The 26959-nt window shown below is 46.3% G+C and overlaps 2 protein-coding genes and 1 long non-coding RNA gene across 20 annotated transcripts in view; 1 reads left to right on the top strand and 2 right to left on the bottom strand.

Annotated features, from left to right (window-relative positions):
- Myo5c (myosin VC) overlaps positions 1-12714 on the bottom strand; it is a 75517-nt gene extending 62803 nt beyond the window's left edge. For 3 of the 10 annotated variants that reach the window (XM_011242693.3, XM_006510935.4, XM_006510936.4), the window contains exons 1-2: positions 12508-12703; positions 1811-1921 (exon numbers count right to left, since the gene is read on the bottom strand). In XM_011242693.3, coding sequence (XP_011240995.1) covers positions 1811-1921; positions 12508-12534 — 138 coding nt within the window. In that variant the 5' untranslated portion in view covers positions 12535-12703. Of the gene's footprint in view, positions 1-1810; positions 1922-12507 lie in introns of all 10 variants that reach the window. The other 7 variants (XM_006510940.4, XM_006510939.3, XR_001778835.2 and 4 more) reach the window with 6 other exon arrangements.
- Positions 7210-9283, top strand: Gm33750. 2 transcript variants are annotated; one of them, XR_379634.4, is made up of 3 exons: positions 7210-7432; positions 7874-8036; positions 9144-9283. It is a non-coding gene; the product is annotated as a predicted gene, 33750 (long non-coding RNA). The 2 variants fall into 2 exon arrangements; XR_379633.3 differs by having other exon boundaries at positions 7210-8036.
- Positions 12715-20994: 8280 nt separating the features above from the next.
- The window catches only part of Myo5a (myosin VA), a 153890-nt gene continuing 147925 nt past the window's right edge, over positions 20995-26959 (bottom strand). For all 8 annotated transcript variants that reach the window (XM_006510827.4, XM_006510829.4, XM_006510832.4 and 5 more), the window contains one exon: positions 20995-26842. In XM_006510827.4, the coding sequence (XP_006510890.1) occupies positions 26690-26842 (153 nt within the window). In that variant the 3' untranslated portion in view covers positions 20995-26689. The remainder of the gene's footprint in view (positions 26843-26959) is intronic.

Below are 26959 nucleotides of genomic sequence, written 5' to 3'. Positions count from 1 at the left end.
AATGGCTGTGAGTCACCATGTGGGTCCCTGGATTGAACCCCGGTCCTCTGCAAGGGCAGCAGGTAATTTTAACCCCTGAGCCATTTCTCCAGCCCCCACAACATTTTTTTGAGACAAAGTCCTTTACTAGGTAGTCCAAATTGACTTCAAACCCTCTATCCTCCTGCCTCAGAACTGCTGGGAATACAGGTTGAGTGTCACCACACCTGTCTTAGAAACTTTAAGTAGAGGAAAAAGGAAATAACCTTTATAGGTGACTCAAGGCAATGAAAAACTGGGAGCCAGGGCATCAGATCATTGACTGTGTGTCTTAAAGCAAGTCCCCTTCCTCTACCTGACTCCCCTCTTCTGTGAAGGGGTCCTCAGAGCTGAAGAGGCTGTGATGGAAGGTGGTAGGAAGCCCATGAGCATGCATCCAGTGGCCCCACCCTATGTCTACCATAGGGGCCTTGGGAATGGACACGTGGAAAGATGCTGTTGCTAGGACAACACAGCCTAAGGTGCCTCATGGCTCTGAAATTGCCAAGTGGGTCCTTAGTTGACACGTTGAAGGGGAGGAGGGAGAGAGGGAGAAAGAGAGAGCTTATCAGCTAGCTAGTCATCTCTGGGGGAGGGGAAAACATGAGACTGAGAGATGGAGGCAGGGGTGACATACTCTTCACAAAGCAAGCTTTGTCCTCTGGTACAAGGAAGGGTTAAGGTAAGAGGCACTGGCTGCCTGCCATTCTGCGTCCCTGGCCAGGGAACAGCCACCTGGAGCCGGCTAATTGCACAAGCAGCTGCTTTCTCAAGTCTTCCCTCCCTAGGCTCAGCTTCCTGAGGTACTTAGGACCCAGTGTGGCGTTCAGTTACAGAGAGCTACTGAAGAGCAAGCCACCCTGCAAGATGCCTCCACTTCAGGACCTGTGATGTCACAATGTCATTAGCTCCTTGGCTGTGTGTGGAGAGTAAGGGATACGGACTTAACAAGTGGTGATGCCTGACCCCAGAGCATGGATCTTTCCTTCTCTGCAACTTCTGAGATCTCAGGAAAGGTCTGATATCCAGGACCAGATGCCCGGAAGTAGTATGTGGCATGTCTCTGTGTATTTTGTAAATTGCAGCATTGAACGTTTATAAGGAATTCCCCGCCCACCCCTGAATCCAATGGAGCACAGAGAGTTGATCCAGCTTTGCATCTAACACTTGAGTCTAACAGCACAAAGTCAGTGTTAGCTGTGAACCCAGAGGGGTGGCTTCTTAAAGCTGATAATGAAATCTTTGGTTGCTGATGATCAAAAGACTGGGATGGCCTGTGGCTGTAACTCTGCAGCAGCACAGCCCACTGGAGCGTTGGAGGAAGCCCGAGCCTTCTGGTTCTGTCTCTGTGCCCTCCACACACCCTCCCAGCCCTTATATAATCTATACACCCTAGATTGGCTTTCTAGCTCTGCAGTCTCCTTCCACACCTCCTACCTCTCCCCGAGAGCGAGCTCCCTCTTCCTATCTGGATCCTGCCTCGGGATCAGACTACTTCCCTCCAAGTTCCTCCTCTGCCCAGGCTGTACTGAGTGAGACCCAGAAACTGCAGCAGCTGATGGCTGAGCACTTGGAACACAGCAGAGGCACACATCTGGAGACGAATCTGGAACCTCGTATAGATGGACAGACTGCTGGTGTGGAGCAGCAGGAAGGCACCCCCAGCCCTAGCTGGCCTTCCTGGATACGGGGCAGGTTCCTTCGCCTGCACTGTCCCTCTGGACCTTCTGTTGGTGCCCTGGTGTCATGACTGTATATGTCATTATCCACTACAGACCGCAGAGACCCTCACCATGCCATCCTCCAGCAGAAGTCTGAGGACTCGGTCACCCGCTCTGTAGTCCTTTGCGATTTCAGCCGACTTCCAAACTTCCTCAGGATCTGGGATCCAAACCCTGTTGTACTGACCACAGGATAAGACAGGTTTAATCTCAGCATTTGAAAACTCCAAACACAGATCATTAGACCCCCACAGGAGCAGGATTACATCCGGTCAACTGGATCAACCTGTACATTAAGAAGACTCTCGAGGTTAAGGGATAATTCCATAGGTAATGCGCTTGCCAGATTAAGCACAGGGGCCTGTTCAATCCCCAGCAGCCAAGTAAGAAGCCAGACAAGATTTTTATAACCCTGGTGATCCCTAAGGTAGGCTGGCCAGCAGCCACCCTAGCCAACCAGTGAGTTCTAGATTCCAGTGAGACCCTGTCTCAACAAACATGGTGACCTCTGGCCTCTAAATGTGAACACACACACACACACACCTACATGCACACCATCATCTCAGAATACTAGCACCTCCTTTCCTGCTGCGAGAAGGTAAATTTTAGTGCATCTACAATGCACCACTAGGCTTACCAGCCCTGTCTCCTAGGCAGCCGAGCTTCAAAGCTTCATGACCAGATCATGAAAACTGCAAACTTGGGGTGGGAAGGAAATCTGAGGGTTCCCTAATAGGAAGTGGGGACTTTCTACGAGACTCGGGCAGAGGATTTTTGGCTTCCATTAATAGACTACTTATTTAGCTTCTTGCACCTCCTCTTTTTACCCATAAAATGGCACACACTTCACTTTACACGGGTGCTAGGAGGCTAAGAATAGGAAGCATTTGGGGCTGAATATGTGGCTTTGATGGTACAGTGCTGTCTGGCGTGATTGAAGCCTTGGGTTGTACCCTTAGGACTGAATGAATACACAAGACACAATGGTGCATACATACTATCATAACACTCGGGTGGGGGAAGTCAGGACTTTTGGGTCATTCATGGATATATATGGAGTTCAAGGCCACCCTGGGATACATGGGGCCCTATTTCTAAAACAAGACAAGCAAATTAAAGAAAACAAGCAAATTAAGGCACTCCGTAAAATACTAAAGAAATACCATTACAGAGGCATTATCTCAGACTGCTCTTGTTTTGAAGCAGGGTCTTAGCCTGTTTTCCAGACTGGCCTGAAACTGGCAATCTCCTGCCTCAGCCTTCTGAGGGCCGGGATTACAGGTACAGCTCAGCTCTCTTCGCAGCAGGCAGCTGGCGGGCTCCTGTCAGTGCTGTGGAACAGGTCCTACTGTGCTCCTAAACTGTGTCCCTCCAGAATCCCTGCATCATTGCAGTCCTGACCCCTGATGTGACTGTGTTTGAAGACTGGGGCCTCAGAGGTCACCGAGTCTTCAATGAAGTCCTGTGACAGGATGGGGTTATAGAAACATTGGCCTTATAAGAAGAGTCATGGCAGGGCTGGCAAGATGTCTCAGTGGATAAAGGTGTTTGCCACCAGGCCTGGCAGCTTGAGTTCCATCTCTGGGATCTAGGTGGTAGAAGGAGAGAATCAATTTTGAAGTCTTTTTCTGACTTGTGCCTGTGCACCATGGCACACACGCAGCCTCCGATAATTGAATGAATGTAATTTTTAAACAAAGGAGACAAGACAAAGTACTAGTGTAGGCTCCCAATCCTACAGGAGAGCCCACTGTGCTGGGAAATAGGTAGGCAAACAGGAGCATGAACTGGAGACCCTCACACAGAGACACTGTGCAGTACCAAGAACAACAGCGATAAGAACCCCAACTAAGGACAATCTCTATCCTTCCCTGTGGCAGATCGACTTTCTGAAGGTGATTGTAAGGATTTCAGAACCTAGGGGCTGGGCGATGCCACTCAGGAAAAGTGCTTGCCTTGCAAAACAGTGCTGTGCTCTCTGCTGCTGTAATAATAATAATAATAATAATAATAATAATAATAATAATAATAAAACACTGGCTAAAAGCAAGCTGGGGAGGAAAAGCTTGATTGGCTCATACATCCTGACCATAGTCTATCGTTAAGAGAAGCCAAGGCAGGAACTCAAACAGGGCAGGAACCTGGAGGCAGAAACCAAAGCAGAGGCCATGAAGGGGTCCTGCTTACTGGCTTGCTGCCTATGGCTTGCTCAGCCTGCTTTCTTATAGAGCCCAGGGCCACCTTATGAGGTTAATCTTGTCCACAATGGGTTAGGCCCTCCCACATTGGTCATTAATCAAGAAAATGCCCACACAGACTTGCCTAGTGGCCATTCTAATGGAGATATTTCCCCAACTGATGTTCCCTCTTCCCATGTGAACCTGGCTTGGATCAAGTTGACAAAAAAGAAAAAGAAAAAAAAATTCTAACCAAGACACCTTGAAAGCCTGAAGACATGCATATAGCTCCAAAAGCCTACATAAAGAAGCTAGGCATTGCGCTTTATACTCTGTGGCTGTCTGAATGAGAATGGCCCTCGTAGGCTCATATATTTGAATGCTTAGTTTCCAGTTAGTGGAACTGTTTGGGGAGGATTATGAGGTATGGTCCTGTTGGAGTAGGTTTGACCTTGTTGAAAAAGATGTGTCACTGGGAGTGGGCTTTGAAGTTCTAAAGGCTCATTCCTAGTCCAGTGTCTTTCTCTCTGCCTGGTGCCTGTGGGTCAGGATGAAAAGCTCCCAGCTACTGTTCAAGCGCTATGCTTGTCTGCCTTCTGCTACGATGGCCATGAACTCACCTCTAAAACTGTAAGCTTGGCCCCAGTTGAATGCTTCCATTTATACAAGTTACCTTGGTCAGACCGTCTCATCATAGCAATAGAACAGTGACTAAGACATGTTCATAATCCTGAGCTTGGAGTGGGGGTGGGGTGGAGACAGGTAGATACACACACACACACACTCACACTCACACACACACACACACACACACACACACACACACACACACACACAATGCAGACTCCTGGGGCAGCAGCTAACTGTCAAGCCTTCAAGATGACAATCTGCTCGTCTGCATGTGTAGCCAGTCCTTGAGTCTGTATTTACACCACACACATTCTGGGTTTAGGGGACAAATAGAAGTAGCCATGTCTCTTGCGAACCTCTATTTCTTCCTAACCCTGAGGGCAAAGTTTATGACTACAGAAAAAACTCCCTTCAGTGAAGTGATCATATCTTCGACACAGCCAAGGTTTTCAATTACAAAGCAAGTTAGGGGCGGGGGAAGCCGGCTCAGTGGTTAAGAACATTTGTTGCTCTCATAGGTGACTAGGGTTTTGTTTTCAGCACCCAAAGCAGGATGTTCACAACAGCCTGTAACCCCAATTCCAAGGCATCTGATGCCCTCTTCTGGCCTATATTGGCACCAGTATATAGCTACTGCTTGCATATATCACATACAGGTACACACATGTAAACATAGGAAAATATGTAAACCTTAAACAAAACCAATTCTGAACAATCAAATTATGAGACGGTCTCTTTGCAGCCATGTAAGTCAGGCTGGCCAGCGTGCAAGCTTCTGCGAAGTTTCCCTTCTCTATCTCCCATCTCCCTGTAGGGTGTGGTAACTTTACATGGCCTCTGGCTTTTACACATGCTTTGGAGAACCGAATCCCACTGTGAGGCTCACATGACAAATGCTTTAACCACTGAGCCAACTCTCCAGCCCGAACTCTATATTTTGATGGAGTTTGTACCTGACACAGGTCCTAAACTCTCTGGAAACTGGACAAAAGGTTGAGATTTATATATTTAACCAGCTGTAATGGACTGAACAAATGTGAGAGCGGTTAGTAGACACCTACTCAAGTATATAGAGGGTATGTTGGGGCTCCCTGTTACTCAGAGTGCTTTAGGAAACTTCATGAACTGCAGGCAGGATGGAAGGCTAGAGGACAGACAGACATGTCAAAGAACAGAGGAAATATTCACACTGGAATTGGGATTGGACATAGAGCCTTCTTATAGAGTTCCTTTACGGTCTTTAAGCTCATGAGCCTCAAGAGGTGGTTGGAGGAAACGTAGAACAGGAAAAGAAAGAAGTCTAGGGCATCCATACTAGACAGGCTGGGCAAGGGTTGTTATCTATTAGCTAACATAAAACGTCTTGATTCACAGACAGTCATCAAACATTGATCATGACTAAGTCATCTGAGTAGATTTAATCCTTGGTAGACTGTAAGCAAAGGAGCTTGGTTAGATGTAAAACTGGAATAGGGAAGCTTTGAGAGAAAGAGAGAGAGGCTGAGAGAAAGGAAAGAGAGGGGGAGGGGAGAAGGTGGGAGAGACATGGGAGGGGGGAGGGAAAAAAAGGAGGGAGGGAGAGAAAGAATGAATATGAGAATGGAGGACTAACCTATCCCAGCAGGCAATCAGGCAATGACCCAGACCTGCATGGAGCCCTGCACACATAGACCCGCCTCTTAGATATACCCACACCCACAACATGCATCCTTGTCATCATGACACACATCTCCTACCTCAGGTCTGCTACTAGAAATGTTTGCCTATCACTAGGTGGAGCCTGGGAAAACCCACAGGAGTGGGGGTGGGGGTGAGGATTGCAGGAGCCAGAGGCATAGAGGGCACCACAGTCCCCTGGATGAACTAAGCAGGGCTCATAGGGGCTCACAAAGGCTGAAGTGACAATCATGGACGCTGTATGGGTCTGAGGGAGGTCCTCTGAATATATGCGATGGTTGTGTAGCTTGGGGTTCTTGTGGGATCCCTAACAGTGGGAGTGTGGGTGTCTCTGACTCTTGCCTGCTCTTAGGGCCCTTTTTCTCCTCCTGGGTTGACACCTCCAGACTTGATATGAGGGTTTGTTACTGTGAGTTGTTAAGCCATGCTCTGTGTATATCTGTGGAAGATCTGTGTTTTTTTTTAATCTTTTTATTTATTTTTTTTTAAGGTTAATGGAGGAGGAGGAGTGGATCTTGGGGAAGGAAGTGTGAGGGCAGGGCTGGGAGGAATGGAGAGAGGGTCAACTGCAGTTGGGATATAATGTATGAGAAAAGAATAGACGAAAAAAGATTTCCAAAAGAAAAAAAAAGAGAGAGAAATGTTTGTTTATAACCAAACAAACCTCAAATTATCAATATACAATATCCCAGGGTAATAAGAACTGCCCATTATAAAATTTCAGAGCTAAAAGTATCCTTGTAATGATCTACTGTGATCTGTCTGTCAAGTTTATAGCGGAAGATAGTTTGTTTCAGACGCTGTGTGAATCGGGAGAAGGTTGAGGTGTTCAGACAGACAGGAGTCCTGCTGGAGGGTGAGCTCCGTTAGGTCCAAACTTTCAGAGGAACCCGGGGCTCTGGGAGCTACTAAGCAACCACTGGGCTGGCCAGTGCTTTTGTTTTACTGATGTTTCAATTCAAACCCAGACAGGCCAAGAACACACCAGAGAGAATCTTAAAGGACCAAAGTCGCCAGGAGTGCGCCTGTGACTTCTGCCTTGAAGTGTGGGTGGCTCTGAGGATGACCCTGAGAAGCTATCTGCCTGACTGTCCAGTGCTCTCCTAGCAACCTCTGGATTCATTTCAGCTACAAGTTTCATTCAGTGGCTGGCGGTGTTAAAATGCACATGACCACTCTCCTCTCCTTTGCTGCACCTCCGCATCCCAGGTAACCATGCCCACTGGTCCTACTGTCCCGGTCCATCCACTGCCTGCGATCCAGAGTCCTGCACCTGAAACCCAGCCTGCTGAGCAAACACTCCAGTTTACTCAGCTCCATGGACAGTGCCCTCCTTCCTCACATTCCTCTATCCATAAGGCAACACTTTAAACCACAGTGAGAGCTAAGTGAAGCATTTAGACAAATATGCACAAGCTGTGTAAACAGAGTGACCAACTCTCACATGATTCCTGTATGCTTCTGGCCTGTGAGACAGAAGCCTACATCCTGGAATGGCCAGCCAAGCTTGCCACAGGGCCAAGAGCCAAAAGGCTGCCTCTAGGCCTTTGCTGGGCTTCCACACGAAGAGGCCTAGAGAATGCAAGAAAGCTAGGACCAGAGAGCCTTGAGGGAGCAATAGGGGCTCAAGGTTATGCTGGATCCTCCCAGGTCATAATCACCAGGGAGCTGTGACCCACCTGTCTGAGGGGCTGCTGGCATTTACCATGCACATGGCCTGAAGGCCGACACGGAATGTGTGCCGACAGGAGCCTTCTCTTGGCTGTACTTCCTGGATTGGAATCTCCATGCTCAGGGCACGTGAGCCAAACAGGTGACATCATGCCTCTGTTTTCTTCCTCTTCACTCTGTTCCTTGTAGGCCCCTCTCTGAGATCTCTGTCCCTTCCACGTGATAAACTGTTTCTAGAGAGTTCTAGCTACTTTCCCAGCTGTCCCAGCGCCTGCCTCTTTGAGCCCACAGCCAAGATCTTTTAATGGATCTCAAGATTGCATTTCCAATGCCTTCAGACACCAGACCGCAAAGTCCTTGGCAATTCACAGTCCTAGTTCAAGGGGTGATACTGTTTGGATAAAGGTATCTGTGAGTGCCCAGCTGATGCGGGACGCTGAGGGGTGGATGAGGCCGACTGCCGATAGCATTTTGGATTCTTGGACCTGTCTTCATTTTTGACTTTTTGAACTACCCATATAGATCAAACAATGGTGACTCTAGCTTTTTAACGAGTTCCTCATGGGTCTACAGCTATGCCACCCTGGTGTTCCCAATCTCTCCCGTGAATTCTTCATGTTCAAGCAAGACAGGTACAAATTAAATGACTGTACCTTTCTGGGCAAAGCATAGGCCAGCTCTGCTAAAAACCAAACAGCCCAGGAGGTTGGAGCCTGCAGGCCCACAGGCCCCTGATGAGCAGCTGAGACAAGGTGACATGCCCAGTGGAGGGGCTGATTGGAGAAGGGCCTGGGACAGCTTTTGCTCCTCCCACCTTTCTCAGCAGTGACCAAGCATGTCCAGGGTTGGGGCTTTTGTTCTATATAGGCCCTTCCCGTGCCACTGTGAAGTTCCGAGACTATGTTTGCATGGTTCCCTGACCTTCACCTTGTGGGTGGGGCCTTGTAACCTTCACCTTGTAGATGGAGCCTTGTAACTGGTTTTTCTCTCTCTTGCTGGACACTGGGGTTGGTTCTATAGTTACTATATATAGGTAGAAAACAGATGGACTTTCCATGAGTCCTTTGTGTGGGAAACAGCTTAGATTCCTTGAAGATGACAAAGATGGGGCCCAGGTCAAGGCATTGAGAGGCAGATTGCATTACGGATCTGACTGTGTCAGGACCGTGTAACCTTAGACAACTTCCTTGATCTGAGTGCCGTACAGAATGGGATGTAAAGGTTTAACGCATAGAATTTTTTTTTCTAGACTACTTCAGATCAAAAGACGTTTCTGAGGATGATGTCTGGTGCATAGAAATATTCGTGCAAGATTAAAAATAACCATCCTGCCCACCGCTGTGGCTGTAAATAGAATTTCCCGTTCCTGCATGTGTGCACAGGCAAGCATTCAGAGTGTTCTCACTATGCCCTGCTCTTTACAAGCTAGCAGTCCACAGAGGAGTCTCCAAATTGACCATGTTAACAGTGTACCAGGTCTGGACGGAGGGCTGGCCAAGGACTTCTCAGGGTCTGCTTGGGTGGAATCTGAGTGGTGTGCTTGCTCCTGAACGATGCAGTGTGCTGAGCCAGCAGGCCAAGCTATGAAGAATAGGCAAGCTGCCTAGCAGGGTATGAGCCAGCTAGGAGAAGTGGCAGGGGCTAGATGAGGTTGCAGAGTCAGGCCTGTTGACATTTAGTCTAGGCTCTGCCCCACAGTTACCTTGCAACAGCCAGGTGTGCCTGACTCGATATAAAAGAGGCTGCTTGCCGCCCCCCCCCCCCAGCTTCTACTCCCTCAGCTGCCCTCCCCACGCCCTGAATAAACTCCATTCTATACTATATCATCATGTATATTATAGGACCACCTTCATGGGGAAAGGACGCCACAGCATAGACCTGCAGAGGCACCCCTTTCCCCGACACCTGACTGCACCTGCACCAAACATATTCCCTCTCTCCTCATATTTTATAAAACACAATAGGGCCCTTATGGCTGGGTTGGGACTTGAGAGGGACAAAACCCAGGTTTTAAGTGGGGATTGGTCAGACCAGTTTTTCTCGAAGGGATTTCAAGTAATCCTGCTCTGAAAGTTTCCAGGGCCTGCTGCTGTGGAGACAGGTGGGTTGCTCTGCACTTCCTACACCCTGGCCTCTCTCAGGAGTCCCCTCTCCCTCTGGGAACCTCTCTTCCTGGTACTCCCCAGCCCTTCAGGCTCCTCCTAACTCACCTGGGATTGGCTGCTGCTCTCTGGGTATGCAGACACTCCTCTGTCCTGGCCTTGCCCTTCTTTGGGTGCTCCTGCCACAGTTTTGTGACCACAGATGGGTCAAGGGCTCCCCTCTGAGGGCTGAGCTCATTCCCACGCTGTGCACGCCCCACTCATTTTCCCTGTGTCTCCTCACCACTTCAACACAACGCTGGTTAAAACTAAACGTGCTTCATGACCTCTCTCAGGAACACTTCCTTCTCCTAATGGCTCTCCTGCCGCTCATACACGCCCTGTTCTCAATCACACAGACGCCAGGTCATCCTTGGTGTGTCCCTTGTTCTGATATTCCCAGGCCTGTTTCTCCTTTCCTGTCTCCACCCTCCCTCTGTGTCTAGGGTCTCTCCTGATCCCCGAATGCCTGGGATCCTGAGGAAGCGGCTCATCTAGCTGCTAAACTACCACCCGATCCCTGTTTCCACCCAAAACCTCCATCTTTGCCAAGTGACCCTCTGCTCCAGCTGTCTCCCCCTCATACTCTCTTAGGCCTCACGAGACAACTGCTTGTCATTTCTCAAGTCAAAGAACCAGAAAATACCTTGGCAGGCAAAACAATTCCAGAACAAAACACCTTTCTCTCTGCCCCCCACAACCGCTGCACATCCTTCCCACCCCCAACAAAGTTTCTTCCTACAGAAAAATCTGGACGCCACCATACCCCCACCATTCCACAATATCTTAACTTATTTTTGAGAAAAAGTGTTGTTTCTTAGCCCTAGCTGCCTGGAACTCACTGTGTAGCCCAGGCTAACCTCAAACCCAAGGCAATTCTCTTGCCTCAGCCTCCTGAGTGCTGAGATTATAGGTAAGTAACACAGATACAGATAAGTATACCTGTGTTTTTGCTTTAAGAAAAATTGTTACTCAAAACAGGTTGGTGATCAGCCACCTGTCCCCAAAGATACCCAACAAGGCAGGGTTCATTAAAGATCCCCCCCCCCCTTCCCGATAATCACATGAAGACTTAGAAACATTTAGGTCACCTGGTGGTTCACACTGTCTCTAGTAACATCTTCTAGATGAGGGGCTGAGCTCGTGGTAGAATGCTTGCCCAGAAAGCACAAGGCCCTTGGTTCGGTCCCCAGCTTGAGACTGGGATAAAGTGCAGAATTGGTCAGCATCAGAGGGATTTCCTCTTTGTTTGATGTGTGCTTGCAATTTATTCATTAAACAAAGTAGAAGAAAATCTTCCTCCAACCCCGACGGAAAGATAAGCGTGACAAGGATCTTTTACTATACAGAGATGGTGAAAGTGCCTTTTAAATATAAGGCAGAAAGATAGGAGGGGTGGGGTATGTCTGTAATACCATCGCTATCGTGGCTGAGGCAAGATCTCCGTGAGTCTGAAGTCAGCCTGAGCTATGGACGGAGGGCCATTCCAACCAGGGACACAAAGCAAGAACCTCTCTTAAAAACTTGGTGGAGCATGGACCTTTAGTCTCAGCACTCTGGAGGCAGAGGCAGACAAAACTGTGAGTTTGAAGTCAGCCTGATTTCCAGCCAGTAGTGATGTCCAGGCTACCTGGGGTGACACAGTGAGACAGTCTCAACAAACAAAATCCAAAACTAAACAATACCTCCCCCACCCCTTCCCCGGCCAATTAAGTTAAGATGCGCGCGCCTCTCTCTCTCTCTCTCTCTCTCTCTCTCTCTCTCTCTCTCTCTCTCTCTCTCTCTCTCTCTCTCTCTCTGTGTGTGTGTGTGTGTGTAAATGTTCTAACAGAATCCATTCTAGTCCCATCTGTCAGAATTTGAAGGGTCTAAATTCCCCTACAAGAGTGTAGCAGGATCTGTTTTATGGCTCTTTTAAAAAGCGTCATTTTCTCACATTTTTTTCCTGGGTGAGGATGAAGCTCTTCGCTTCTGGAAGTTTTCCAGAATGCATGTGCTCCCGGTCAGGCCTGTCTGAGGTGCTCTCTGAGTTAATGCACCCTTACACTGGTTAAAAAGAGCCCAACAGCACCCGGGGCCTGGGACTCTGGGCTGCTGGTTCCTGTGCTCAGACCGGGCAACTCCAGGTGGATCCCCCGAGTGTCTTCCTTCGCCTGCACAGGGAAGCGCACCAGCATTCTAGAAAACACCGCCAATCTTGCCGGAGTCCTCCAGACTCCGAGGGCCTGGAAGGTTACAACGCTGGTTAACAAAGTTTGTGGTGCCAGATCGAAGCTCCTGCCCACTGCGGGACTCAGATTCCATCAGTGGCGGGACGAAGGGTCTGGGTGATCTAGCTACCCGGCGTGGGGACAGCAGCCCTCCGTTGGGTTTGCCCACCCGCAGGGGGCCCGGGCGGAGCTGGCAGCTGCTCCCGGCCTCCGCTCATCTACCCGTCTGGGCAGGTGCACAGGTGCGTCCCCGCGCCCCTACCTGCGCGTAGAGCTCGGCCACCGCCATGGACCTCCTCTCTGCTGCTGTTGCTGCAGGGGACTGTGCGCGCCCAGGCACTCAGCGCCTGGCCATCTTGTGCAGAAGTTTTCCCGAGTGCCACGGCTCCCTTCCCCCGAGGGCTCTGGCGCCCGGACTGGGGTTGGTGGCGGGGTGAGGGTTAGCAGCGGGATTGGTGCTTGCCGGCAGCCCGCGTTGCCATTGGCCCGGTCCAGGTAACAGGTCAAAGAAACCTCCAGGGGTCCCGCCCAAGTTCCCGCTCCCTTACAGCAGCCAGCAGCAGCAAAGAAAAACCAAAGAATCAGTGAGCTAACAGAACTTCTAAATTGAGGAAGGGGTCGGATAAAAGAAAAAAGTCGTTGTCCTGCGAACATTTTATATGCCATGGAAAGTAAGATACGGATCAAAGAAAATGCACCCAGAGATTACGCTACTAAAAACCTTGTTTGACCTTTATGGCGAGCTTGCTTCTACCTCTCTTACAGGACACACCAGAGGGCTGAATAAGTACGGGCCTTTTGGACGGATGTGAATATTTAACATTCAAAAGGTGTTGATGTCACCAAAATTAATACATAGGTCCATGACACTGGGTTAAAAATCCTGGCAGCATGTTTGCGAACTGACATTATTTTTATATTTTATTTGGGTTAGAAGTACTTGAACAGCTAAGACTATTTTTCACCACAAAGAGAAAAGAGATCCTATCCTGCTGGCCTTCCTTGGGAGCTGCCCATTTTCGTTTTTCTTTTCTTTTTTTAAAAGATTTATTTATTTTACTTATATGAGTACACTATAGCTGTCTCTAGATATTCCAGAAGAGGGTATCAGATCCCATTACAGATGGTTGTGAGCCAGCATGGAGTTGCTGGGAATCGAACTCCGGACCCTTGGAAGAGAGGTCAATGCTCTTAACCACTCACTAAGCCTTCTCTCTAGCCCTGGTCCTTGTTATTTTAAAGCCAGAATCTCTCACTGGGATCTGGGGTTCACTGAGTTAGGCTGACCCAGGAGCCCCAGAACTCCTAGTGTCTCTGTCTCCTCTGGCTTTACAGCGCCCACAACACCGGCTTTTAAAATGTAGATTGGGGGGGGGGGGAGGGGTTTGAAGGCCCGCCCTCAGGCTTGCACTGCAAGTACTTCATAGACTAAGCTACTGCCCCAGCTCTGCCCTGCCACATATTCATGGGAAAAACAAACTACAGTCATTAAAACAGTGGACTAGGCATATGAGAATGGGTGCGAGGGTAATGGAGTCTAATGGAGTCTGTCCATAGAGCCCCACGCTGTGAAACAGAAAAATGGCAAAAGTGACATTGGTGACGTGACAAATGCTGAATAAAAAACAAAATGAGGATTCATGTCAGAAATGATAAATAACCAGGCCAGGTGGGCAGTGAGGGAGGTTCTAGCCCCAGGGGACTGAGGCAGGAGAACCAAGCTTGATGACAGCCCGGCTGGGTTTTGTTCTTATCTGATATGGTGCATCACAATAAGATTTTTTTGAATGGGCTGTTTTATTAATTTGTGAATGGATATATATTTCAGACTGGGGACTCATTAGGTTGTCACTCTGCCCTTAAACTCAAAATTCTCCTGCTTCATCCTTCTAAGCATCTGAGATTATAGGTACATACCACAGAGCCCGACAGGTTTTCTGTTTGTTTGTTTGTTTGTTTGTTTGTTTTTAAAATTTAAGCTTTCTTTGACTTCTGGGTAGGCCCACTTGACTGGGGTGTATGGTCCTCATTATATTTATTATTATTATTACTATTAAATTTATTGATTTGATGTATGATGTCCTGTTAGGGGTTCTGGCTCCTTGGAAAAGGTGTGATAGCTTTGTCTGTGCTGTGTTCTGTTTGACCTTTGAGTGTTAGGAAATGTGTGCTTCTCTCTCTCTCCCTCTCTCTCTTTAAAGTTAGAATGTTTTTTCTTATCTATCATTTTACTTGTGTATGTGTGCTCTATCTGCATATAACACCTGTGTTCCAGAAGAGGTCATCAGATGGTTGTGAGCCACCATACAGTTTCTGGGAATTGAACTCAAGACCTCTTAAAGAGCAGCAGACAGTGTGCTCTTAACCGCCGGAGCCATCTCTCCAGCCCCTTATCTCTCTCTTTTTAAAACGAGTCTGTGAAAGATTTGTGCTCTTTCTTCTTTAAGCATACAGTGAGACTTGAAGTGAAGGCCCTAGAGCTGGACTGGTCTTTGTGGTAAGATTCTTACAGCCTCTGCTTTCTTGGAAATCCATTCAGATTCCCTGGGTCTTGTGTTTTCACGGTTGCCTCGCTGGGAATGCATCCACTTCTGCTTTGCTAGAGCAAAGCTGTAGGTGGGGCTCAACGACACTGGCACACTATTCTGGATGAGGCCTTGGCTCATGATACCGCCACACTGCTCAGCTGTGAGGCCCTGGAGTCTACACTCCTTGAATCTCTGCTCTCCAGGGTTCTCATATGCCTCCCTCTAGTCCTGGCTTGGCTGAGGAAGACATGCCCTCTCCCCTCTCTCATTCCTGATTTTGGTAATTTACAACTTTTTCTGATTGTTTAGTCAGCTTGATTAAAAATTTGTCAGTTGTGTTTATATTTCTGCTTGTTTTCTCTGTAAACATTTTTTTTTTTCCTTTTTAGGTTTTTGGAGACAGGGTTTCTCTGTGTAGCCCTGGCTGTCCTGGAACTCACTCTGTAAACCAGGCTGGCCTCAAACCTCTGCCTTCCAAGTGCTGGGATTAAAGGTGTGCCCCCCCCCCGCCCCCAGCCTCTGTAAACTTTTATCTCTTCCTTCCCATCCCCTCCATCCTGTTTGCCTTGGGTTTGGTTTGATCTCCCTCTGGCAGGCTCCTAAGGTGAACATATTAGGTTGCTGATTTGAGGCACGTTTTCGTTTCTAGTCAACTATTTAAAACTATAAGTTTCGGACCAGTGAGGTGGCTCCGTGGGTAGAGGAACCAAGCCTAGCGACCGGAGTTTCATCCCTGAAACCCATGTGGAAGGAGAGGTCCAACTGCAGCAAGTTGTCCTCTGACCTCCACATCTGTACACTCCCTCAGTCATACATGATGATAAATGAAATAAATAGTTTTATTTCTCAAGGAATTGTTTTAGTTATTCTGGTAGGGATTCAAACTTATATGTTCTGTGGAGGTTCTGTCATAAAACCAAACAAAAACGGAATAAAATCGGTAGACTCTTGAGAGCCGAGCGTGATAGTTCACACCTATAATCTCAGCCCCTGGGAGGCGGAGGCAGGATGACCACAAGTTTGTCCTATTTATTGGCCTTTCCCCCCACTTTTGTCTTCTACTTGTGGCTCCAAGGGAGTGCTTTTTCTTAAAAACAGGGCCTTTCTATGCAGCTTTGGCTGTCCTGGAATTTACTATGTAGACCCGACTGGCCTTGAACTCACAGAGATCCACCTGCCTCTTCCTGTAGTGGGGCATTTTAATAGGTATGTTATTTTATATTATACAACAAATATCTAAGAGAGACAATTTGAAAGGAAGAAAGAATTATCTTGGTTCGAAGGTTTGTGCCCACAGTTGGCTGGCAGTGTTGCCCAGGGAAGACTGAACATCTCAGAGAAGCAGGAGCCCAAGGTGGGTGGGTGGAGCTTGCCTCGGCATGGACGAAAGGATACAACTGTAACCTTTCAGAAACAACCATCACCAGTCGGTTGCTCTATTTCTTTAGCTAGGCCCCACCCCCTAAGGTTTCTATCATTCCCCATACAAATACAACAGCTGGAGATGAAGCTTTTAACAGATGAGATGCTGGCCACTGAGAGGCAGGCTCCCTCAGGGACAGATTCCTGTGATAACACACGTGCAAAATGCCCTTTATTTTGTGATAAAACTTTGTGGTACAAGCTGATCATGCTTAGAGGCATTCCCTCAGGCGTGCCAAACCTTTGGGTATTGCAAGTATTGTCATGTCTCTTTCTGGAAGGCTCTTGCTGAAGAAATGTAATCGAGTTAGTTAGAAAAAAATGTATAATGTGAGGATTTTATAACTTTGTGTTGGCCTGCATTTATAGCTATCCTTCTGGGATGCAGGTTGCAGGTTGGACACGCCTGCTCCACGATCCTAAACTCAGCATGCTCAGGAGTGTAGTCCTTAACTGATCATGCTTAGGGGTGGGTGGGTTCCTATATGAGGTACATACAGGCTCTGCAATAAAGTCCTGGTGCTCCCTTTGCTGGTGAGGGCCTTGCTTTGGAAGTGAACTGGGTCAGGTGGTGAATCTGTGTCCACCCTTTTCACAGTGCCACCCCACTGTGCAGAGCCATGGGAGACACATCACACACACGCAAACCCTGGCATGAGTCACATATTTATATTTCTTCACAATCTTGGGAATTTTTTTTTTTTCTGGATCTAAATCTTTTGACAATATATTGTGGCAGTTCTGGGACTGTGTCCTTCTTACTGTTAATCAGCTGGGGTTACTTCTCTGTGCCCACATTATTTTACTGATGGTGCTTTGTCTGTTTCCACCTTCCAAGCCCGCCTGTGCCCGCCGTCAGCCGGGGCACTTTGTGTCTCTTTCTTGAGCACATTCAGCTGCTAAGTCCCACTGTCTTCAGCATTGACATAAACTGCATAAGTAATATGCATAATTCAGCATAAACTGCTTTCCACGCTGGGAAAATGTCCAGTCCATTTTGGGCTCTCCTGAAAGAATAATTCGTAAGGTCAATGGCTGACATTTATCTGATCACACAGACTCCTCTTCGCTGACTCTTCTCCAGTTTGTTCACAGAACCACCCAGGGCCCACTCTTTAGTCTGCCTCCAGGCAACATACCAGATCTCCCCTGATTCCCATCAACTTTAACCTCCACCGTATTTTGCCTTAAACTTCTCTTAAATCATCTGTAGGTGAGGTGAGGTTAGTTCCTTTAGGAAGAAACTTTTATGATCTGCTTTGTTTCCGGTGAAAGCTCAGAGCCAAGGCTTTGGAGGTGGGGTGGGGATAACAGTCCACCTGTCTCTGAGAGACGTCCTCGATCAGTGTTGGGTACACAGGGGTCAGTAAAAGGCAAGCCACATGAGCCAACTTTTCTCCATGTGAAACCACTGCCTTGCAAGCCTAGCGTAGGGCAATTGAAGACCCAAAGTTCTCCGCAGTACAGTACTTATGGGGGAACCATGAGTTGGGGCAGAGTAGGAGGGAATCTCTTCCTCTTGGCTGTGTTTATTCTGAGCAACACTTAGCTAAAAGCTAGGTGAGAAACCAACTTCTGTCTGCTTCCAGAAGGTGCACACTCTACCTGGGGCTGAGGCAGTGGAACTCTGTGTTATTGGCCACAAAGGCTAGAGTCAAGTGTCTTGTGTTGTGAAACGTGTGTGTGTGTGTGTGTGTGCGTGTGTGTGTGTGTGTGTAGATATTGCTTTAAATAACTCTGGTGGTTTAAGTGAGATATCCTCTATAGTCTTAGGCATTTGATTCCGTGGTCCCTAGTTGGTGGTACTGGTTGGGTAGGGTTAGGAGGCATGGCCTTAGAAGGGATATGCCATAAACCTTAAAAATTTAAAGATTTGCAGCATTTTAAATTTATTCTTCCTGCTGCCTGCTTGCTGTTCAAGATGTGAGCTCTCCTCTTCTGCTCTAGCTGTCAAACCTGCTGCCTCAACTCCACCATGGTGGTTCCTTCTGGAAACATAAGCCCTAACAAACCCTTTCTTTTATAAGTTGCCTTGATGATGGTGTCTTATCATGTTGTAGGGTTTCTATTGATCCAATAAAGCACCATGATCAATGTGGAAGTTTATTTCACCTTGAAGATTAGAAGATTACAATCCATTATCCAGAGAAGACAGAGAACGAAGAAAGGAACCTGGAGGTAGGCCATTGCAGGAAGGCTGCCTACTGGCTCACCCAGTCTTCTGTCTTCTAGAATCCAGAACCACCAGCTCAGGGGTAGCATGGCCCACAGTGAGCTAGGTCCTCCCACATCAATTATCAAAAAAAAAAAAAAAAAAAAAAAGCACTATTGCCTTTCTCAGTTGATGCTCTCTTCCAAAACGACTCTAGCTTGTGTCAAATTGACATAAAAACTAACCAGCACATACAGCAATAGAAAAGTAGCTAAAACAGTCAAATATACCACTCATCAAAATGTAACATGTTTCCTTCCTTCCTTCCTTCCTTCCTTCCTTCCTTCCTTCCTTCCTTCCTTCCTTCCTTCCTTCCTTCCTCCTCTCCCTCCTCCTCCTCCTTCTCCTTCTCCTCCTCCCCCCCCCCCTCTCTCTCTCTCTCTCTCTCTCTCTCTGAGAACTCAGAGATCTGCCTGCCTCTGCTTCCTGAGTGCTGGAATCAAAGGTGCATACCACACCGCCAGGCTTGGAAGGCCTGCTTTTGTTTTAATATTTTCACCAATATCCATAAGCACTGGGCCCATAGAGCTCTTGAAGCTGTCATGTCAGAAGTGTCACTCTCAGTCTACTTTTGAAATGTGACAAATATTTAGGGTTAGGAATGGCTTTGCATGGGTATGTGGTCCATCTTTTCACTTCTTACCACCGTGCCCTGTTCCCACCTATGCTTGCCTCCCTCTCGTTTGCCTGAGGTTGTATGCGGGTAGGAAGACATTTGAGTCTTTAAAATCTCTATAGCTCAAATATAAGGACCCAAGCCGAGATCCCCAGGACCCACATACTCACTGCTCCCTGGAGCTCCCTGGAAGCCAAACTAGATGGATGAATTGATTCCTTCTGTCTCCAAAAATAGGGTAAGGAGTGACTGAAGATGACCCTTGATGTCCACCTCTGTCTGCCCTTACCACACAGGCTTCTCTTCTCCCACAAAGGATTTCCATCCTTTTATACACTGATAGTCAGCCTAGCTCCGGCCATTCAGCTTAGAATCCTGATTTTAACAACCAAGGGTGCCTGTGAATAGGGCCTACCTACATCTTTACATTTACATTTCAGGGTTGGAGCCTGAATCTTTGGTGTGTGTGTGTTTTCCAAAGTAGATTGACACTTGCTGAATTCTCTGACATTCCTTCAAGTTTCTTGATAATAGAGTCTAAATGATACAACACTTAAGAACTTTATTGATGAGATAAACCTGGCATTTTGTTTCTTCAGTGGTAACTTTGCTTATGTTTCAAAACATGTTTACCACAGTATTTAGGTTTCATGAATAATACATATTTTTTCACTGGTCTCCCTTGTCTACACCACCTACCCCTTCCCTGGTACTGAGGATGGAGTCAGAGCCTTCTGCACAGAGGGACCTACCAAATACTGTTTTCCTGCCTACATTCACCATGAAGCCCATGCTTGCCTGACTTCTCCTGTCCCAGCCGCTGAGTGCTTGGATACCTCAGCACTTGCTCCCATCCTGCCCCCCTCCACCACTTCCCCAGGCCAAGTCGCCTCAGGACTTGAGTTCTTTTCTGAACTTGTCTTGCCTGTTTTCTTTGCCCGCCAATGCTTGGTCCACCCACAGTGGTTGACACCATGCTAGTAAGATCATAGGATGGCTTTTATGTTGTCACTCCCCCTCAATGTCCATGCTTTGGTTTCAGCAGCACAGTAGGCCATGTCGAGGGGGCAACTGCATGGATTCCCAGGTCTTGCTCTGGGTAGTAAATGCCATGTTGGAATCTGTCACCTGCTAAAAGAATAGCAATGTCTATTCCTGAGGCCAGTGACTGGGCAGCTAGATACATCCCCTGGCTCAAGTTATGTCAGGAAGTGCATTTCCTTTGGGGTCAAGCTTATTATGACATCTATCCCACATTCAAGAAAATAATTCTAATGATAACATCAAATGTAATAATCAGAGTGATCTTACTTTGGAGAGGTAACCCTGACTGAGTTCTAATCTATTTAGAAACTGTTTCAAATATCATTTTTTTTCATGACTTTGTAACATCTTGCTGTACACAGACTATGTATTTCCATGGGTTAGCTGCTGAATAGAATCCCTGCTGCTGCATTTCTAGGGCCTGTTGTGGTGCCCTGGAAAGGAAACTCCTTGATAAATGAGTCTGATGAATGAACTCTTCCTGATGTGAGTGGGACAGTCTATGGTAGAAAGTAATACTTATGGTTCCATATTATGGCTACAGATGAGACTATGTCAATCAGATTGTTCCTTCCTCGGCCGCAGGATGTCACACGCACGCTCCTTGACTTTTATCCTATTCTGCATGTTTGTCTCTTCTCCTACTGCATTAAAAGCTGAACTTTGGACACAAATCTTGTTTAAACTTTTGGAAGTCTTGAGTTCCTAGGCTCTGTTTTTCTGCCAGAGACTCCCAGGATATGCAAGTGGCCACATCGCTCAGCTGTCTGGCTGATCTGCTTTTGCTTAAGTGTTTGCAGTTTTCATATTGCTGTTCTCTAACACAATTTCTAAGACCTGAGATTATACTTATAACAATTAATCTCCAAAGTAACAATTTGTTTTGTTGTTTTAAAATGTGAAGTGGGTTTATAGACAAAGACAACGTTTCTTTATATCCTTATCTTTATTTCAACAATTTTCTACAATAGCTAGGAGAATACAGCACTAATGACAGATACACACTAAGCACATTAGACAGCTATAAATTTAGAGCATAAAATGTCATTCTGATATTGTTTTGGCTTTCCTTTTAGCATTAGGTAATACCCAGTGAAAAACTCATGTTTCCAAGGCTTTTGTTGCTATGAGGTGAATTATTAGCCTTCTAGAAGACCTCCCGTGCGGCTCTAGAATGGGCTCAGTTTAATTCCAGAGAGGCTTGGCTGTACCTCTCACCTTTCATCACTTCTGCTTCCTCAACTAACCACTGTGCAGAGATGAACTGTGTAGGTCAAGAAAATTCTTTCTCCAGATCCAAGGAAGAAAAAGATTCGAAAACTGCAACGTCCCATTTACTGTATTTCAAAGGCAGGTGCATTTCACAATAAGTGCTAAAGAGTTAAGATAAAACCACAGTATGTTAAATGCCATGAGCCCATCTGTACAATACTGCTGCAACAACTGGAACTTTCCAAAAACACAAGAAAATTATTGTTATTTCAGGAACCAACAAAAGAACATAATTGTGGATCATAAATCACAACCACAACACATATCCACATTTAAAGGAGAAATCACCTTTTGTGGGAAAAATGTCTCACATGACTTAGAGAGGCTAAGATTTTATTACACATAGTAACAATAAGTTATTTGAAACTACTGACTCTGGAAAATGCACGGGGCTGTATTCACTTTCCAAGCATTAAATTATACACGGTAATTTCAACCTTCAAAAAACAAACCTAAAATTTCCCCAACTATTCCAAACAATATCACAATGCCAAGGAAATGTTAGCTGTTTTCAGATATGTTATGAGTCTAATTCTACCCATTAAGTTAAGCTAATGAACATTTTTTAGGAGACCAAATTATACAATTAAAAAAATATAAAATACATCTGGGAGCTGTTTGACATGGCATCTTTTGCTTTTTGACCTATTGACTATAATTCTAAAGTGACTTTAGGTACTGTAATGGATTAGAACTTAATACAGCTACTTTCTTGTTTTTACTCAGCCTTTTACAGTAGGGCACCTTACAGTTTAAAAGGATGTCCACACAAAGTTTTTAGAGTTGTATTTTTGCCTTTATTAGAAAGAGTTAAAGGCAAGACACCCACGAATACTCTGACTTCCACCCTGCTTCCATGCATGCTAATTTGCTTACTGTTACAGGGAGTTGCACTAACCCAGAAATATTCCTAAAGCTAACATTTCATTGGTTGCTTTATAAATTCTAACCTCTGGTTGGAAATGGCAGCACATAGGTAGCAGGAGATGCAGGAAGGGGAGAAAGGACTTAGTGGTTGGAAGCCACACCCAATCCAAATCCTTACAAAACCTTGAGAAACATGGCAAGATACCCCTCACTGAGGACAAGTTCTGGCGAACTTAAGGCAGCTCTAAAAGGGAAGGGGCAAGGGTTAAGGCGGCCCTCACAGCACAGCCTGAGAACAAACTACAAAGCACTTACCACAGAATGCTTGTGGCCTCAAGCATGCATGCCCACAGCACAGCTCCTAGCTCCTCCCCTACAGCATGCTGTGGCACTTCCAAGCTTACTCTGACTCACCAATGGCAGACAGCCCTGGGGAGGGAGGGACTTAGTGTCCTAGGTCCCTAGGTGCCTCAGACTAAGACTAGAGAGCTCTCTGCAGGCTGTGTAGTTCAGCCAGGGGCTCTTCCCAGGGAAACCTCAGGGTTGTGGAGAGTGGCCTGCCTTGCCTCTTCACATCTGAGGTTTTCACTGCTTCCTGCCCTTCTAGTTCAGATAGCCTCTAACTTGAGAGTGCACACCCTGTCAAGGAGTACTGGCTCACCAGCAAAGGCAAGCCTAGTCATAGCTGGTGCTGTAAGCACAGTGCACTGGCCTCCCAAGGAGTAAGTCGGTGCTCATCGTTTGTCTCTTCCCACATGCCAATAAAGATGAAGAGCACCCTTAGTAGCCCAGAGCACCCTACAGCATCAGGAGAGACAGGTCAGCTTCTGCCCTTACTGCTAAAGGGCAGTGTCACCCCCAGTGAGTCACTGACCATAGCACTGTCCCAACTTATCATCCCCGCTGATTGTGGGAGCTGCCTCCTGTGGACGCTGTGAGGAAGTGAGGTAACAGAGGAAGAGTTGCTGGCGTGAAGCACATGCGTTATGGATACTATTTCTGCACTACTTTCAACAGGACCATGCAGCGTCACACACGGACATTTGCTCTTCATCCTAACAGGTTGATGTTACCCAGAGGACCCTTGACCACGCCTCCTGAAGAACTCTCTACTGGTGACTGTGTGTGTGTGTGTGTGTGTGTGTGTGTGTGTGTGAGAGAGAGAGAGAGAGAGAGGGAGAGAGAGAGGGAGAGAGAGAGAGACTGATTCCATGTGGAATTCTCAGGATGGCAGCAGTTCCTCTTTTCCTACAATTGTCAGAAAAATTTTCTCACCATAAACAAGATACTGAGGCCTGAAGTATTCTCATAGCCTTCTGTACACACTATTAAAGAATATGTGTATTATACACACTTGCTCGCCCATAAGGAGTCTTTCTTTAGCTGCTGAAAGGAGTCAGTAACAAAGTAAGTCATCTAAGCTGGCCCAGAGCTACATCCCCTGTCCCTTGGCTTTGGAGTATAGTTCTGTCATTTGCTTTCTAAAGCAGTGCCAGGTACCATGGAATGTTCACGGCTCCAAAGGAACCACCAAGCTGTCCTTTGTGCGTTTTGATTTGTGTTTATCTTTCCCTATTCTGAGTTACTCTAAGGCAGATTCAAGCCTTGGGCTAAGAAAAGCTGCAGGAAGGGATGGGAAACTGGTCCTCTCCTCACTGTGGATGCCAAGGGAGTGAGCTGCATCTGCAGCAGGGAGAGTGGTGGCTACTGCGAGGGGCTCATTGTGAGGAAGAACTGCTGTGCTGGTGTGTCTTTCAAGAGCTCCTTCTTTGTAGTCCAAGCATGTCATAGTGGAATTGTGGAAAAGCCAATTAGTGATAATGTTAAGGAGTACAGAGCAAGGTCAGGAGTGTACACAGAACACCAAAAGGTGAGTCCCAGGCATGCCGACCAGGGCCACAGAAAGCCATCAGGCTGGAAAGATTAGGGAAGTGGGGGAAGGGACAGGCAGGGAGAGGCTGGGTGTGTATTTGAAGCTAGGAGAGTATAGGTGACAGAGTAGAGGTGAGTGGTCCTCACTCAGCCTAAAGGACGCCCGTGAGCACAAGCCTGGTGCCTCCCGCCTTAACAAAGCAGTGCACACACTCACCATGGGGGTCTGAGCAGCTTGAGAGAATCTAAGTCTGGAATCATAGACTCTGAACCATTGTCACTGAACCAGGAGAACCACAAAATGGGAGCAGCTGTAGAACAGGAGCCCAAGCTCTTGACAACAGAGAAAAATGTGCGGAAGTGCTAGAAACTGTCGGGCACAGATGTCTGAAATAGGAGACTGGGGTTCAGGGACAGTGGATATGACAGCATGTCCTGAAGACAAGACTCAGGTGTGCATCAGCATCCTACTCAGGACTAAGCTGGGAGCAGGGTGTGGGCGGCCTGCCAGGGCTGAGTGAGGAAAGAGCCTACACGTGGCTCTGTTTGCTCGGCAGTTCTCCCACCCACTCCCCTTCTCTACCTGACACACTCAGTACTAGTGAGATGGCTTTAAGCACTAACTGTTCACTGAAACAATACTGAAAACCCAGAAAAACTGAAGACAATTAGTGTTTTAGGTCCTGCAAATAAATAAATGTACTGCAACTGAATGAAGACCGAGACTGTAGCTCAGTGATGTACTTATTTAACACAATGAGGCCCTGGGTTCAATTCCCAGCACTACAAAAACAAAATTCCCTAAGCAAACAAAAAAAGTTTATCATGGAACAAAAATTACTTAAACTAAGTAACTTTCAAATAATACAAATAATTAGGGTGTTGTAAAGTACCTAAATGATGTATGTTAAGAAAAGGTTTTGGCTACATAAACTTGTGACTTAGTGTATTGACCCTAGGGAACTGGCAGGCACTGAACACTGGTCTTTACAGCAGGACAGAGTGACTGTGACCCCTTTCTCTAGGAACCAAGTATGAGTGAACTGTAAACAGGGAAGTGGCTGGAACAATCAGTTGTCCAACCCTCTCACTTTATAAACAAGGACATTCAGGCTTCAATAAGATAATGAACAATAATTGTTGTTTAATAACAGTATTTATCATTGACTTGAAACCATTTAGCTCTCATTAATAATATTGCACATATTTAAATGTCACGGTTATAGACCATCTTACAGTTAAACTATACAAATTGATGATTGTAATTAAGAACCAGAGGAATGAAAGCTAAGAATTTGCTCTTGCAAAACCCAAAGGATTTACTATATAAGACTTCCAGGAAAAAAAAAACGGAGAATATGCTTAACTAGGATTTCATAATGAAGACATACTGAACCTGGATCTCACTGATCCAAATCCTCTATAAAGTTTAATAATCTCCTATACTTCTTACATACGTCTTCTTAATGTGTTTATAATATGATATTTTTAAAGTATCCAGTGGTATCTGAGAACATTTATAGAGGTTGCAACACCTAAGCCCCCTGAATTATAATGATTTATTTATATGCCTATTTTGAATAACTTATAGGATAAACAGTTTCAAGATCTTAGTCATAAATATTCTGACAGTCCTTTCCAGATAGTGACTGAAACTAACACCTAATAAATTAAAAAGAAAACTTGTCAAGGTTGAATATATGCATGGCAAGAATCAGATTTGGGAACTAAAACCAAGTAACTTTACACAACTCTATACCATGATGTGATATCCACACAGATGACTTATCAATGTAATAATCCCGATCAGCAATGACATCAACAGCCACTCTGTCTAACTCTACTTCCCCAGCGTCTGCTACTCGCGCTGATGAACCTGTGGATAACTGTATATAATCCGGTTAGAACTGATCTGGTTGACTTGTAAACAGAGCTGATGAAAGAGAAGCGTAGTTTATAGTCCTAGTAAGACTTTCACTTAGGTCAGGAGACAGCACACAGCAGCCACTTAAGATGCTCAGTAAGCTACAGTGCAAACGGGCATCTACACGGCCTAGCAAACAGCAGCTTTCACATCGCTATGCCGTAGGGACACAGAGAAGGAAGTTACTTGGCCAGTTACTTTAATGTTGCCAGTTTATTTTTGTGATCCAGTTTGACAATATCAACATGATTGGCTCCAAAGCTGCTATGATATGTATTCAGTGATTTTCTTCAGTTCTTTGTGCCTTGTTCACAACAGTTCATACATATGGGATTGTATTTTGTATGCCACTTAAATGCAGCACTAAAGATTTAAACTAAAAGCAGTCAGCTGAAGACACACCCCTTTATCCTTCCTTTCACTCCTCCCTGCCACCTTTCAGCTGTATGTAAACTCAGGTTTCCAACTGATAAAGAATAAATGTTGTTTAAAGGTAACAGTACGAGGGGTGTCCTCCAGGTTGGTCAATCGAAAGGATTCTGGGGGGAGGGGTGGATTTCCAGTTAACATCTTCCTTTAGAGATAATCAGTACTTTTTCTTTAAAAATGCATTTTCAGTAGCTCACTGGAAACAACTGTTCATATTCTGAGGAGAAATGCGTTTTCTACGTTTGCTTGGACAGCACTTCAGACCCGTGCGATGAAGCCCAGGCCCAGGCTGGCTGGGATCTGGATGGTTTCTAGGGCTAGGGAGGATGGGTTAAAGGGAAAAGTGACAGGAAAGATGTGTTTTGCATCCATGAGCAGCTGTGGAGAGTCTTTCCTGTCTCGTAACCGCATCTGAGAAGATTAAGAAAAAAGACAAACAGGGTATCAATCCTTCCAACTTGCAAGATATTTTTCTATAAAATTTTTATTAAAAATTTAATGAAAATGTTAATTTTTTGATTAAAACTA

This window comes from Mus musculus, chromosome 9, assembly GCF_000001635.26.
Source record: "Mus musculus strain C57BL/6J chromosome 9, GRCm38.p6 C57BL/6J".
Classification (NCBI taxonomy): Eukaryota; Metazoa; Chordata; class Mammalia; order Rodentia; family Muridae; genus Mus; species Mus musculus.
The sequence above is the reverse complement of the archived record's forward strand: the minus strand, read 5'-3'. Positions and strand labels throughout refer to the sequence as shown.